The sequence below is a fragment of the Bos taurus genome, chromosome 18 (assembly GCF_002263795.3).
Source record: "Bos taurus isolate L1 Dominette 01449 registration number 42190680 breed Hereford chromosome 18, ARS-UCD2.0, whole genome shotgun sequence".
NCBI classification, from domain to species: Eukaryota; Metazoa; Chordata; class Mammalia; order Artiodactyla; family Bovidae; genus Bos; species Bos taurus.
Window position 1 is genome coordinate 53,578,826 of NC_037345.1, and position 12,928 is coordinate 53,591,753.

A 12,928-nucleotide genomic window follows, 5' to 3' on the forward strand; every position below is an offset into this window, starting at 1 on the left:
GGTCTTAGGCCAGGTTCCTCCCCCAACATGCCCACTCACCCTCCCTCCACCAGAGCCAGATGGCCAAAGGCTGTTCTGTGCTACTGGAGAATCAGGTTAGTTTTGTGCCCCCGTCCAGCTGTGTCAATCTGAAATATTAAAACACGTCCCCACCGCTGGGCAGTTGCTACTGTTCCTATCTACTGTGTGCCCCAGCTCCGTGTGGGCCCCTCCCCTAGGACCCTTCAGGGCCACTGAAGGGATGGCACCGGGCCCAGCATATCTTCTCCAGCACTCAGCTCCCAACGCTGTGAATGGGGTCCATACTGATTACATCATCAGCTCTGCTCCCTGAGGTGGGCAGAGGGCTCCGCCCTCAGCCCTGAGTGACCCTCCTGTGTCCTACGCATCTTGTGTTCTGCAGACACCTCTGGTCCCCGGATCCTGGCTTTCGTGCACCCCCCTGCCCTGAGTGAGGCCGCCCTGGCCGCTGACCCTCGTAGGTTCTGTAGCCCTGACCTCCGTCGCCTCCTGGCACCAATCCTGGACGGGACTTCAGTAGCCGCTACCCCTAGTGCACCCCCAGCCACACGGCGCCCCCAGAGTCCTCTTCCGGTAAGCATTCCCTCCACTTCAGCCCTCAGGATCCAGGCTTTTGGGTGTTTGGCTTGAACCCTGCTTTTCTCTGGGCATCAGTTTCTCCCTCTGTGGAGTGGAAAGGTTGGGCATGAGATGGAGTTGGGGTTCCTTCAAGATCTAGAGTCCGGATTCTTTCAACTTTTATCTGGATCAAAATGTAGGATGTTTGGGGCTGGCAGGGGTAACCCCTCATTGCTTGTGACTAAACATCTGAATTTTGTGGCTTGCTGTGCACACAGCAAGTAGGATCTTAGTTCCCTGACCAGGGATCGAACCTGTACCCCCTGTAGTGGAAGCATGGAGTCTTAACCACTGCACCGCTAGGGAAGTCCTGGGTTCTCCGAATTTTAACCTCACAGAGACAAGAATGCCTGATGTTTTAGACTATTCAAACCTGGATTCAAAGCCTGACTCTGCCATGTAGAGCTGTGTTACCCTGGACAAGTGGGGCCTCGGTTTCCTCAGCTGTAAAATTAGGATAGTAGCACGTAGCCACCTCATTGGTTATGGCGAGGGTTCAGTGATATCATCCATGACAAGCACTTGGGAAAGACTTCAACAGACCATAATGGTTACTGTTTTTACTTAAGAGTCCAGAAAGCTGACCTTTGACTCAGGGGTCCATATTATCTAGTCTTGACTTTCCTTATCCCCACCTTCATGACTCCCCAAACTATCTTCTCTCCACCCGGGAAACAGACTGTGACCTTTGACCTCACCTTTACCCTTGGGACAACTGGACTCGGCATTGTTTCCCCCCAGACTCCAAGATCTATAACCCGCCAGGGCCTGAGTATCTTGGCCTCAGACTTCGGTCTTTTGAACCTCCGATTGTGCCCTGTCAATCTACACCCAGGCACTCAGGCTTTTGCACACCCAGGTTCAGAAACCCACATTTGCTGTTTGACTCGCTTGGTATCCCAGCTGTCTGACAACTAACCCTCACTTCTAGCCTGAGCTCAAATGTTCAGACTGCCTTACTGCCAACATCTCCCAGGCCCAAGATTTCCTTGAGTCTCTACTCTGTCCCCGCAGGCTGATCTCCCAGATGATCTCCTTGTGGACGTGGAGAATGCACACAAAGTCTTGGCCTCTGGGAAAGACCTGCAGACAGTGGAGACAGATCTAGATATCGCTCAGGTAAGGGCTGGCGTGGAAGGAGCGGTCTTTACCTCTGGGTTCTAGGTGACATATCTAAGCTTTAGAGAGGGATGGTGGAGTGGTTAATGAATAGAGGGATGGATCACTGAATTCACTAGGTGGGCGATAGTAGAGAGATGGATGGGTAATGCTTAGGTATCCGGATGGATGGATGGGTTGCTGGATAGACAGACTGTTGGATGGATGGTAGATGGAAAGTGCTTGGATGATTGGTGGTCTGGAGAGATAAGTGGTAGTGGCATGATGAATTAGCTGGCTATCACTCTGTAACACATTACCCCAAAACTCAGTACCTTAAAGCAAACATTTGTTACGTTACATGGTTTCTGAGAATTAGAAATCTGGAAGCAGCTTAGCTGGATGGTTTTGTCTGAGTCTTTCATGAGGTTGAAATCAAGTTCTCAGTCAGGGCTACAGCCGTGTGGGGCTAGAGGATCCACTTCCAAATTCACGCACAGGGTTGCTGGCAGGCTGCAGGCCCTCACGGCTTTGGCTGGAGGCCTCAGTTCCTCACCATGTGGGCCTGTACAGAGGCTGCCTAAGCATCCTCACAGCACGCCCGCTGGCTTCCCCCGAGGCAAGTAATCTGAGTGAACCCAAGACAGAAGTTGCGGTGGTTTATATCCTAATCTCAGAAGTGACGTCCCATCACTTCTGCTGTATTGTATTGGGCAGACAAACCAACTGTGGCACAGTGTGGAAGGCAGTCACAAACAAGTGGGAACGCCAGAAGGCAGTGATCCTTGGGACCCCCAATGATTCATGTCTCTCCCTCACACAAGGTACACTCACCCCTCCCAAGGCCCCCCAAAGTCTCTTCCCATTACAACATCAACTTTAAGTCCAGAATCTCATCACCCCAGTCAGGTCTGGGGGTGGCTGAGCACCTCAAATACAGTTCCTCTCAATCTGCTGGCCTCTGAACTAAAGAGACAAGTTGTCTGCCATCCACATTCCCAACATCCAGTGATGGGACAGGTGTAGAATAACTGCCAAAATATTCCTATTCAAAAAAGTGGGGGGAAGGAGAGCACTTGGGTCACTGATCCATAGCAGTTCTGAAATCCATCTGGGCAAATATCTAAAGTCCCTTATCATGTTGATGTATGGCAGAAACCAACACAATATTGTAAACCAATTATCCTTCAATTGAAAAAAAAAAAAACTAAAAAAAAAAAAGTTCCTGGATCAGAACTCATTCCTACTATTTCCCAGTAGTTTTTCTCATGGCTCTTGGCTCCACCCTTTGGGCTCTTGGCAATTCACTGTCATCCTTCCTTTTTCCGAAAAAGATAGCATGTGTTGCAGCTGAGTGGTTTTTGTAACCTGCTTTCTGCTTAGAGAGTTTTGATGGTCCAAAGGTCCCTTTTCATTTTGTACCATCCCTTTCCGTTTCAGTCCAAGCTGCCAATGCTTCTGTTCATGTAAGTGTCTTTGGAGTTCACTCCACTAGACAAAAGCCATACCCACTAATCTCTGAGATAAACCCCTCTACTTCAGGCTTCTGTTGAGATGGCTGAGTAACAGAGCTCTGAAGTTTAATAGAAGTTCTATCGTTTGATTGAGAAGACCTACGAGGTACATCCTTAAACTCGAGAGTACCTTTTGTCAGACTAAGGATATTCCAGACACCACCTTTTGTCTTTCTAAGGTCTTTGATGTTGTTCATGCAGTACGCCAGGCTTCCTATTTCCCAGAGTTTGCTCACATTCATGTCCATTGAGTTGGTGATGCCATCCAACCATTTCATTCTCTGTTGCCCCCCTTTTCCTGCCTTCAATCTTTCCCAGCATCAGGATCTTTTCCAATAAGTCGGCTCTTTGCATCGGGTGGCCAAAGTGTTGGAGCTTCAGCATGTCCTTCCAGTGGATATTCAGGGTTGATGTCTTTTAGGATTGACTGGACACAGTAGTTGGGGACTAAACTAGGGCCGAAATACCAAGAGGTGAGGATCCTTGGGGGCCATCTTGGCAACTGGCTACCACAGAGTCCTTCTGCCCATTTTACAGATGAGGAAACTGAGGCTCAGAACCTTGACCTCAGACATATAACTCTGAAGTGGTGGAGCTGGGACTCCAGCCCAGGTCCACCCAAGGCCAAAGCTTATGCTCTTAACTGCCTCCTGCCCTCTGCAGGACGTCGATGCTCTGGATTTGGAGATGCTGGCCCCCTACATCTCCATGGATGATGACTTTCAGCTCAACTCCAGCGAGCAGCTACCCAGGGCCTACCACAGACCTCCAGGGGCTGTCCCCCGGCCCCGTGCTCGGAGCTTCCACGGCATGTCGCCCCCAACCCCTGAGACCTCCCTGCTGCCCCGCTGGGGGAGTGACCCCCGGCTGAGTTGCTCCAGCCCTTCCAGAGGGGATCCCTCAGCATCCTCCCCTATGGTTGGGGCTCGGAAGAGGTGAGCTGCAGTCGAGCAGGGATACAAAGGCAGTGTAGAGGGAACTTGCTGGCAGTCCGGTGGTTAGGACTCTGTGCTTTCACTGCTGAGGGCGCGGGTTCAATCCCTGGTTGGGGTAGATAAAAGGGAGGTGGAGAGAAGGCCCCTGACCCCATCTTTCTCCTGCCCCCCACTTTCAGCCTCATCCCCCATCGTTCCCCCTACCCTGACCTCTGCTCCAGCCAGGCCCTTGGTGTCCCCAGCACTTGCCACATTTGTTTCAATCTTGATGTCTTTGCCTGGGCTGTGCCCTCCTTCTGGAGCTCCCTCCACTGTTCTCATTGTTTATCCACATCCCACCAGCCAACCTCTCCTTTAGGATGTATTTCTGGCCTGCTGCTGCTGCTGCTAAGTCGCTTCAGTCGTGTCCAACTCTGTGCGACCCCATAGACAGCAGCCCACCAGGCTCCCCCGTCCCTGGGATTCTCCAGGCAAGAACACTGGAGTGGCTTGCCATTTTCTTCTCCAATGCATGAAAGTGAAAAGTGAAAGTGAAGTCGCTCAGTCATGCCCGACTCTTAGTGACCCCATGGACTGCAGCCCACCAGGCTCCTCCGTCCATGGGATTTTCCAGGCAAGAGTACTGGAGTGGGGTGCCATTGCCTTCTCCTAGTGACAGTTTTTGTCACAGTGAAGAGGACACTGCCATGGTGTCAGAGAAACTGTCCAGAACCAAGTTTCCTAAACCCCTGAGAATCTGTTGAAAGCCACGAACTCTTCCCAAGAAACTGGACACATACACATACTGACACACGATTTCAAGTAAATTTCAGAGGATCCGTGTCCCCCTTTCAAAGATGTTAGATGATTATTTTTCTTTAACAATTTTATTTTTGGCCATGCTGGGTCTTCATTGCTGCATGGGCTTTTCTGTAGTTGCAGACAGCAGGGGCTACTCTTCATTGAGGTGCTTGGTCACCTCATCGGGGTGGCCTCTCTCGTTGTGGAGCCCTGACTCTAGGCATCTGGGCTCCATTCGTTGCGATTCCCAAGCCCTGGAGTGCAGGCTCTATAGTTGTGGTGCACAGGCTTAGCTGCTCTGCAGCATGTGGGATCTTCCCGGACCAGGGATCAAACCCGTGTCTCCTGCATTGGCAGGTGGGTTCTTAACCACTGAGACACCACGGAAACCCCCTAGATCACTATTATTAATACTCAAGTTTCTGCTCTCCAAGTTGCAGGCATGAGCCCATTAGTCTCCAGGGTGGTCTCGTAACTACTCTTACGAGGCTTTCATGGGTACATCTCATTATTTTCCAAGGCTCTCAGCCTGGCGCTGGATACAGTGGGTACCTAACAAGGATTTGTGAAATGAGAGAAGAAGAAAATTAGTGAGTAGAGTAGGTGGATGGATGGATAGGTGGATGAATGGAAGGCCAGATGGATGGAGGCTGTATAGGTATGTGGGTGAGTGATGGGTCATTGGATAGATGAATGGGTTGTACTGACAGACAAATGAATGGACTGGTGGGTGTATGAGTAAAGGAATAAACAGGTGTTTGGGGGAGTGAGTGGACGCTCCTCCCTTGTGCACACTGGGGCCCACACCTGCCCAGGTTTGCTGGGCCCTGAGATTCTCGCCTGTCTCCCTCCAGGGCCCTGATCCCGAGCTCAGAAGACGAGGCAGAGAAGGTGGAGCTCCTGGGCATCAGGCCCCCGAAACGATCCCCCAGCCTAGAACCCGAAAACTTCCTGTTGCCTCCCCTCAGCCTGGTATGTGTGGGGTTGCATGGGATTCTCTGGCCCTCAGAACCAGAGAGGCTTAAACCTACTGTTTTCAGAGATGGAAAAACAAGGGGGGCAGGGGCTGGCTGAAGGTCAGATGGATGGTCAGTCATCCCTTCAAGGGTAGGACCTTGATCTGCTGGCTCAGATAGGTATGAAAGGGCTTTGCAAATAGATGTAAGTTGGTGGTAAGTGCTAAGAAGAAAAAAATAAGCAGAGTAAGGGGAGAAATGACAACGGTGAATATCTGTAGGAAACTTCACCTCTCATGGGAACCACTCCTCCCCGCTTCCCCCACACCCCCCGGCAAATCTAGCACTGTCCTGGCCTTGGATTATTAGTGTAGCTTTAAGAGTACAGGCACTAGAGTCAGACTGAGTTGGGTTCAAATCCCAGGTCTGTCACCTAGTAACTCTGACACCTTGGGTGTGTGGGTGATGTCACCACTCTGAGCCTCAGTCTCCTAATCTGCAGAGTGGGGATAGTTACATTCCATAGGACTGGCATGAGATGCAATGAAATCAGGCCCTTAGCTGCTCCTTAGTGGGCTATTGATAAATGGTCATATTAAAAACCAACCAAACAAAAGCCTGAATTCTCAGTCTGAACAGAGCTGTTTGAACACGAGGGTGTAATATCAGGTTGATAAAGGTTGATAATATCAACAGTTTCTTACTTTTTGAGTGTCCACCATGTTCCAGATGCTGACTGCATGAAATGCCTAGCATGAGTAAATTATTCAGTTCCTATAGCCACTCTTGAATAGTAATACTTAATTTAAATTTTTTTCTTTAAATTTATTTATTTGTTTTTGGCCATGCCAGGCAGCTTGTGGGATCTTAGTTCCCTGACAGGGGATTAAATCTGGGCCCTCAGCAATGAAAGCACACTGGACCACCAGGGAATCCCCAATTATTATTATTCACATTTACACTCAAGAGGTTGAACAACTCTATCAGTCTGGACAGGACACAGAGAGCATGCTCAAATGGGGTATTGAGGAGAATTTAGTAACAGGACTGTGTGTAAAGGTGTGGGCAAGACCCTGGGATTAGCAACACCACCTCTAGCCTGAAGGCACAGGGCAAGGCGGTGGTGCCCGGATCCTTGAGAGAGTAGGGTCCGCCTTGTAAGAGCTGAAACCTTGAAACCCAAGGGAAAACAAGGAGCAAAACCAAACAAACAAGGACTAGCAAGGCTGCACCTCGATGGAGTCCATGGGAGCAGGTCAGCTTGCTGGGGCCCAGGAGGGAAGAACAAGGCTCTGGAAGGAGCCGCACAGCATGTCTGGGACAGCAGCTCACCCAAGGTCAAAGAGCTGATAAGTGGCCACTGACCCCCACGGTGCCCTTAAGCACTGCACCATCCTGCCTCCTTGGATATGATGGTAATGATGGTGGCTTTGTCTCTGTCCCCTAGAGCTTCCTTCTGACAGGAGGACCAGCCCCAGGGAGCCGGCAGGATCCCAGCACCCACCTTGTGGAACTGAATGAGCCCCTGGGTGAGTAGCAACCTGGGGAGACGGGCCCTAGGTCCCTGTCTCCCATGAGAGGTGCCTTAGATGGCTGAGAGAAGGTGGGGTGATCCTGAGGGTGGTGATGGGCTGTCAGTGCCTGCACACGACCTTAGTGGGAACAGACAGCCCCTCCCACTTTCTCGGGGGTTGGGGGGCACCGTGGGAGGAAAGAAGAGGCCCTGAGGGAGACGGGCTGGCCAAAGCTGCCCCCTGAGGTGGAAGTGGAGCCCAGGTCTCCCAAAGCCCTTGTCTGATTGTGCCGTGGTCATTCCCAGCTTGTGGCCCTGGGAGATAGTTTCTGCTCTGGAGTCTTGGTTTCCCGCCTCTGTGAGTGGCAGTGTGCTCAGTCGCTCAGTTGTGTCCGACTCTGCGACCCCGTGGACTGTAGCCTGCCAGGCTCCTTTGTCCATGGGATTTCCCAGGCAAGAATACTGGAGTGGGTCACCATTTCCTCCTCCAGGGCATCTTCCCCACCCAGGGATTGAACCTGCGTCTCCTGCTTTGGCAGGCGGGTTCTTAACCACTAGCACCACATGGGAAGCCCCTCTGTGAGGGCCTATTTTAAGAGTTCACACTTGAAGGAGATGTTCTGAGGACTTGTAGAGATGCTGCCGAGACTGGTTTCCTAAGAAACTCAAGAAAGCACACCCTTGCGGTGATGCTGTTTTCAGAGCCCCCCTGCAGAGCAGGACAAGCTGCTGTGTCTGTGAGGCTCCCAGCATCATTGTCAACAGCCATGGCTCCACCTGAAACCTCTAGGCATCAGCCAGAGGGAGCTTTCCAAAGCACAAATCTGACCCTGGTCTTCCTCTGCTCAAAGCTCTTCCAAGGCTCCCTAGTGCCCTTCAGAAAGAGGGAGACCCTCAGCTTGGACTCTAGTCTCCGTGGGGTCTGACTGCTGCCTCATCTCAGAGGACACTCTGCGTCACATCCTCCGTTTTAGCCATGGTCACTGTGCCTCGATTCATTCTTTTCCTTTATACATGTAACAAATATTCACTGAACACACAGTAAGTGCCAGGTGCTGCCCAAGGAGCTGGAGACACACGTGGAAGTGAAATAGGCAGAACTCCCTGCCCTCATAGAGCTGACATTCTAGTGAGGGAGCCAGTCCAGAACAGAGAAAGAAATAACGAAAAACAGTGCTGTTGGGGGAAAATAGCGCATGCAGTGGGGAAAGGAGTTTGGCGGTGGGGGGATTGCCATTGTATTTTTTTTGGCTGCACCGAGCGGCATGCGGGATCTTAGTTCCCCAACCAGGGGTGGAACCCGGGTCCTCTACATTGGAAAGCGGATTCTTAACCACTGGACCACCAGGGAAGTCCCAGCGGTCAGGCTTTTAACTGTCTGGGAGGGAAGACAGGTTGGGGTGATAACTCCCCATTGGTTTTCCTTCCATCTTCCCCCACAGGCCCGGGCCCCTCCCTGCTCTCTCTCTACCCGGACGAGGACACGGCCCAGCCCAGGAGCCACTTTCAGCTAGCGGCAGGCTTGGCCCAGGCCAACTGAGTCAGGTGCTCTTCTCATCTCCTTTCTCCTCCCCAAGAAAGGATGTCAACCATGCTCCAAGCCGGCAGCCAACGCACAGGATGGCGGCGCCCAGAGAAGGGTTCCCTCTCCCCTTTCGGTGACCCCTGCCCACCTCGGGCCTACCTCAGCCCCCACCCTTCCGCCCCCCACCATTTGGGGGCGCTCTGGGGTGGTCTCAGCTCAGTGACCTCTGGGAGGGGGGTCCCTGGCCCCCTCCTGCTTCACTCAGGACTTCCCTTGAGGTTCTCAATCCTGGGTACCTCATCCTTTTCTTCAACTCTCTTGGCTTTATTTTCGGTAATTGGGGGTAGGGGAGGTTGAGGTTCAGATCTGTATTTCTGGGCTTTGGGGTGTATTGATAATCATATTCATGTTTCTTTCTATCCATCTTTCTTTCATTCTTATTTTTGTTGTTTTCATGGTATGTTTTTAATTGCTACAAATTGCCTGGGGTCTGTCTTTAAGAATGTGGGACTCTGATCTCCCCCTGTCATCATAAGTGTCAATGGGGAATGGGGCCCTCTGGGCCAGACCTAACTGCCTAACCACATCCTCCTCCACGCCCCATGACTTCTCATTGAGCCCTTCGTCTCCCAAGCAGCCACCTAGCTCTGCCCACACCTCTACTCTGGACTTCCAGCTGGTTTTAGCCTGATCTGGACACCAGCTCCAACACTGGTTTTCCTATCACAGGTGTAGCCTCCCACCTCGGCTTCCAGACCATAAAACCTCCAACGCTTTCTGGTTCTAGTCCTCACTCAGCTTTTGACCCTCTGTGGTTCTAGACTGTGCTACTCCCAGCCTCCTCTGGTTCTAGACTGTACAACCTTCAACATTCTCCGGTTCTAGACCACAAACTTCAGGCCTTCTCTGGTTCTAGATGGTGTGCCCCCCCATCCATCTCTGGTTCCAGACTGCACGATGCCCAATGTGGTCCGCTTTAGCTCTCCCATCCTCCAGACCACTAGGATTCTAGATCTCTCAGTCTTCAGCTTTTTCTCATTCTGGAGTTCAACTTTCCAACTCTTTCTTCTTTACAGTCGCCAAATCTGTCTGGTTCTAAGGCTCACAACTTCCAACCCCCTCTGGCCCAGGACCACCAGAATCCTCTGCTTCTAGAACTCACTCTCTGCCTTCCTCTGGTTCTAGAGCCCTTCCCACACTTCTCCCTTGTTCCCAATGGCACATGCTCCCACTCCTGCTGATTCCAGCTCTTAAGACCAAAGATTTCCTCTGATGTTGTACCTCACAACCCCAAGCTCTCAGTTGGTGCTACTCTTCCTGATCTTTGATGCATTTCTTTCCAAATCCAGACTCTGTAACGTCTAGATCATTTTGATTCATGATGCCCAGCTCGTTCCTTTTCAACTCTAGACTTGAGACTTGCTTTTCCCATCAAAAGGAAGATATGAGTTTTATGTCTTGAACTTATAATTAGTACTTTCTGAACTAGACACCACATTCCAGTTCTCCTTCACTCTAGTCCTCATAATCTCTACCATGAGGTAGAGATTTACTGGTTCTGGACTATATATAAACCTCTACGTCTTGCAACTTACAAGTCTCTGATTCCAGATCTGGTTATCTCTCTCTTCTCTGGTCCTAGAAACTGGCTTTAAATGTCTTCTGATTTCAGACCTCATCCTAGAAATTCCCTTGGTTCTAGACCTTACAATCTCCAATTCCCTCTTATTCCACATTTTATGACTCCAAATTCCCCTGCATCTGGGACTCAGCCTTCAAACATCTTCTGATTACAGACCTTGCTTTATCAACTTTTCTGGTTCTAGACCTTATAGCTCTAAGCTTTGGGTTCTAGGGTTAAGCTCGCCCAAATCCCTCTAGTTCTAGACCTTGGTCTTCAGACTTTTTCAAATTCTAGTCTTTATTCTTTATCTCTAGTTCTAGATCTCACAGCCTCCCAACTGCCTCTGATTTCAGATCCACATTCTTGTGGTTCTAGAACTCAGCTGATTTTAGAATCTGGACCTTGCCCTGTAGATTCCTCTGGTTCCAAATCTTAAGACCTCTAACTCTTTGATTTCAGACCGCACCCTCCTAATTCTATTCTGGGCTTCCCACCCAACTCAACTAGCTCCAATTACTACTCTCTGTCTTAAGTTTTCCCATTCCAGATCCTGACCCCCCAGGTCCTTGGGCTAATGGACCTCTCTGTTCTCAGTCTCATATCCCTAAAAATTCTCTGTCCCAGACCCCCCTCCACTCTCCACCTCAGTCCTCCAGACATATACTTACCTTTACTTAACTCCAAGTATCTGGGGAACCCAGGGCTCCCTCACAATCCAGGAGACTTCCCCAGCCGCACAGGCACACGCACAGCCCAATCTACATATCGCAGGGTGGGGAGGAGGCCCGGACTTCTCAGTACTCTGCCACCCGGTGTTCCCGCCCCTCTCCAAATTCCTTTCTATGATGGTGCTCTTCTTGGTCTCCCACAGGAGAAAGCCTCACTCTCTCCACCCAATTCACTCCCTTTTTTGGAAGGCACTTCTCATCGTTTCATCAAGAGATGGCCTGTCCAGATCGGTGCTATGTCGGGGGGAGAAGGATCTGACCCCTCTCTCCCTCAGGGGGTGACCTAGGCTGGGCTGGAGAGGGGGGAGGGACCAGACCAGCCATGCTGGCTCTGAAACCCATTAATCTCTAAACCTCCATAAAGATCTCGCCTTGATAGGCACCAGAGCTCTGTGTGTTGACTCATCTCTAGGGTTGCTGCCGGGGGTGTGAGTGCACTGGGTGTCCATTTGTGATTCTGCGTGTGACACTGTTCCTACGTAGGTCTCTGTAACGTCGTGTGTCTGGTGATGTTTTCGCTCTGTGTGGGTTGCTGTGGCATAGTTCTGTGGACCTGTGCATGGGGAGGGTTGTAATTCCTCCTGCGTGTATTAGTGTCTGGGTGAAATGATTCAGCCTTATGTGTGTTTCTCGTTACTTTGGATTTCTGTGTTCCTGAGTGTAGAAGGCATTGTGATTTTTTTTTTTTTGGTACCTGTGTGTTGTGATTCTGGATGTGCGTACAGGAGTTTGACAGTACAGTTCTATGTACTGGTGTTTATCTGTGTGACATAATTCTCTGTACTTGATTGTGCATGGGTGTATATACATCAAAGAGAGATTGTATGTCAAGATTCATGTGTACATGGGTGTGCCTGACCTGCCATGTCACCATCATAACTCCTCTCTTATGTTCCACAAAAGAATCTTTTCAAAGGAAGAAAACCACTTTTAAGCTTTGGCACTTGCTGGGCCCTCTGCCTTTCTCCCTTCCCTCCCTCCTCACTTGGGTATCTCCCACTTATACTTTAGATCTTCGTTCAGACATCTCCTCCTCCAAGAAGTCTTCCTTGCCTACTCCTGCTGGTTAAGGTCCTCCCATAACCTCCTGAGAGCTGCCCACTCTCCCCCTACCCCCGCCCCAACCATCAACTCTAGGTACTCTGTCCCACTTTGAGTACTTATAATGGAAAGGAGATAAAAAGAACTGTGTGTTAGGCCCCCTGTCACTTTACATATATGATCTTACCAAACTCTCCTGTGATCCTAAACAACAGGCAATTATCTCCATTTTGCAGAGAATGAAACTGAGGTTCAAAGAAGATGATCACTTGGCCAAGGTCACACAGCAGGAAAGGGCTGAGCTGTATTTGAATTCAGGATTCAGATCCATTACAGCATCCCTCGCCCTCAAAACAATCAAAAATCTAACCAACAGGGTAGGCTCTGAAGCATAGAGAGAGAGTAGAGGAGGAATGAAAAGCACAGGAATAAGGTGGGACAGGTTCATGTTCTGGCTCTGTGACTTTCTTATTGTATGACCCTGGGCAAGTGCATTGCCCTCTACCAATCTCAGTGTCTTTATCTGTAAAATGGAGGTGATACTAGCTTGTAGCTTCTCGGGTGACTGTTGGCTG

The 12,928-nt window shown here is 50.4% G+C and overlaps 1 protein-coding gene across 4 annotated transcripts in view; it reads left to right on the top strand.

The window, feature by feature from the left end:
• The window catches only part of HIF3A (hypoxia inducible factor 3 subunit alpha), a 31,554-nt gene extending 19,855 nt beyond the window's left edge, over nt 1-11,699 (top strand). For 3 of the 4 annotated variants that reach the window (XM_015458155.3, NM_001105342.1, XM_010815016.4), the window contains 6 exon segments: nt 404-594; nt 1,654-1,758; nt 3,915-4,186; nt 5,821-5,938; nt 7,370-7,451; nt 8,878-11,699. In XM_015458155.3, the coding sequence (XP_015313641.2) occupies nt 404-594; nt 1,654-1,758; nt 3,915-4,186; nt 5,821-5,938; nt 7,370-7,451; nt 8,878-8,975 (866 nt within the window). In that variant the 3' untranslated portion in view covers nt 8,976-11,699. 4 annotated transcript variants of the gene reach the window in all.
• The last annotated feature ends 1,229 nt before the right edge of the window (nt 11,700-12,928 follow it).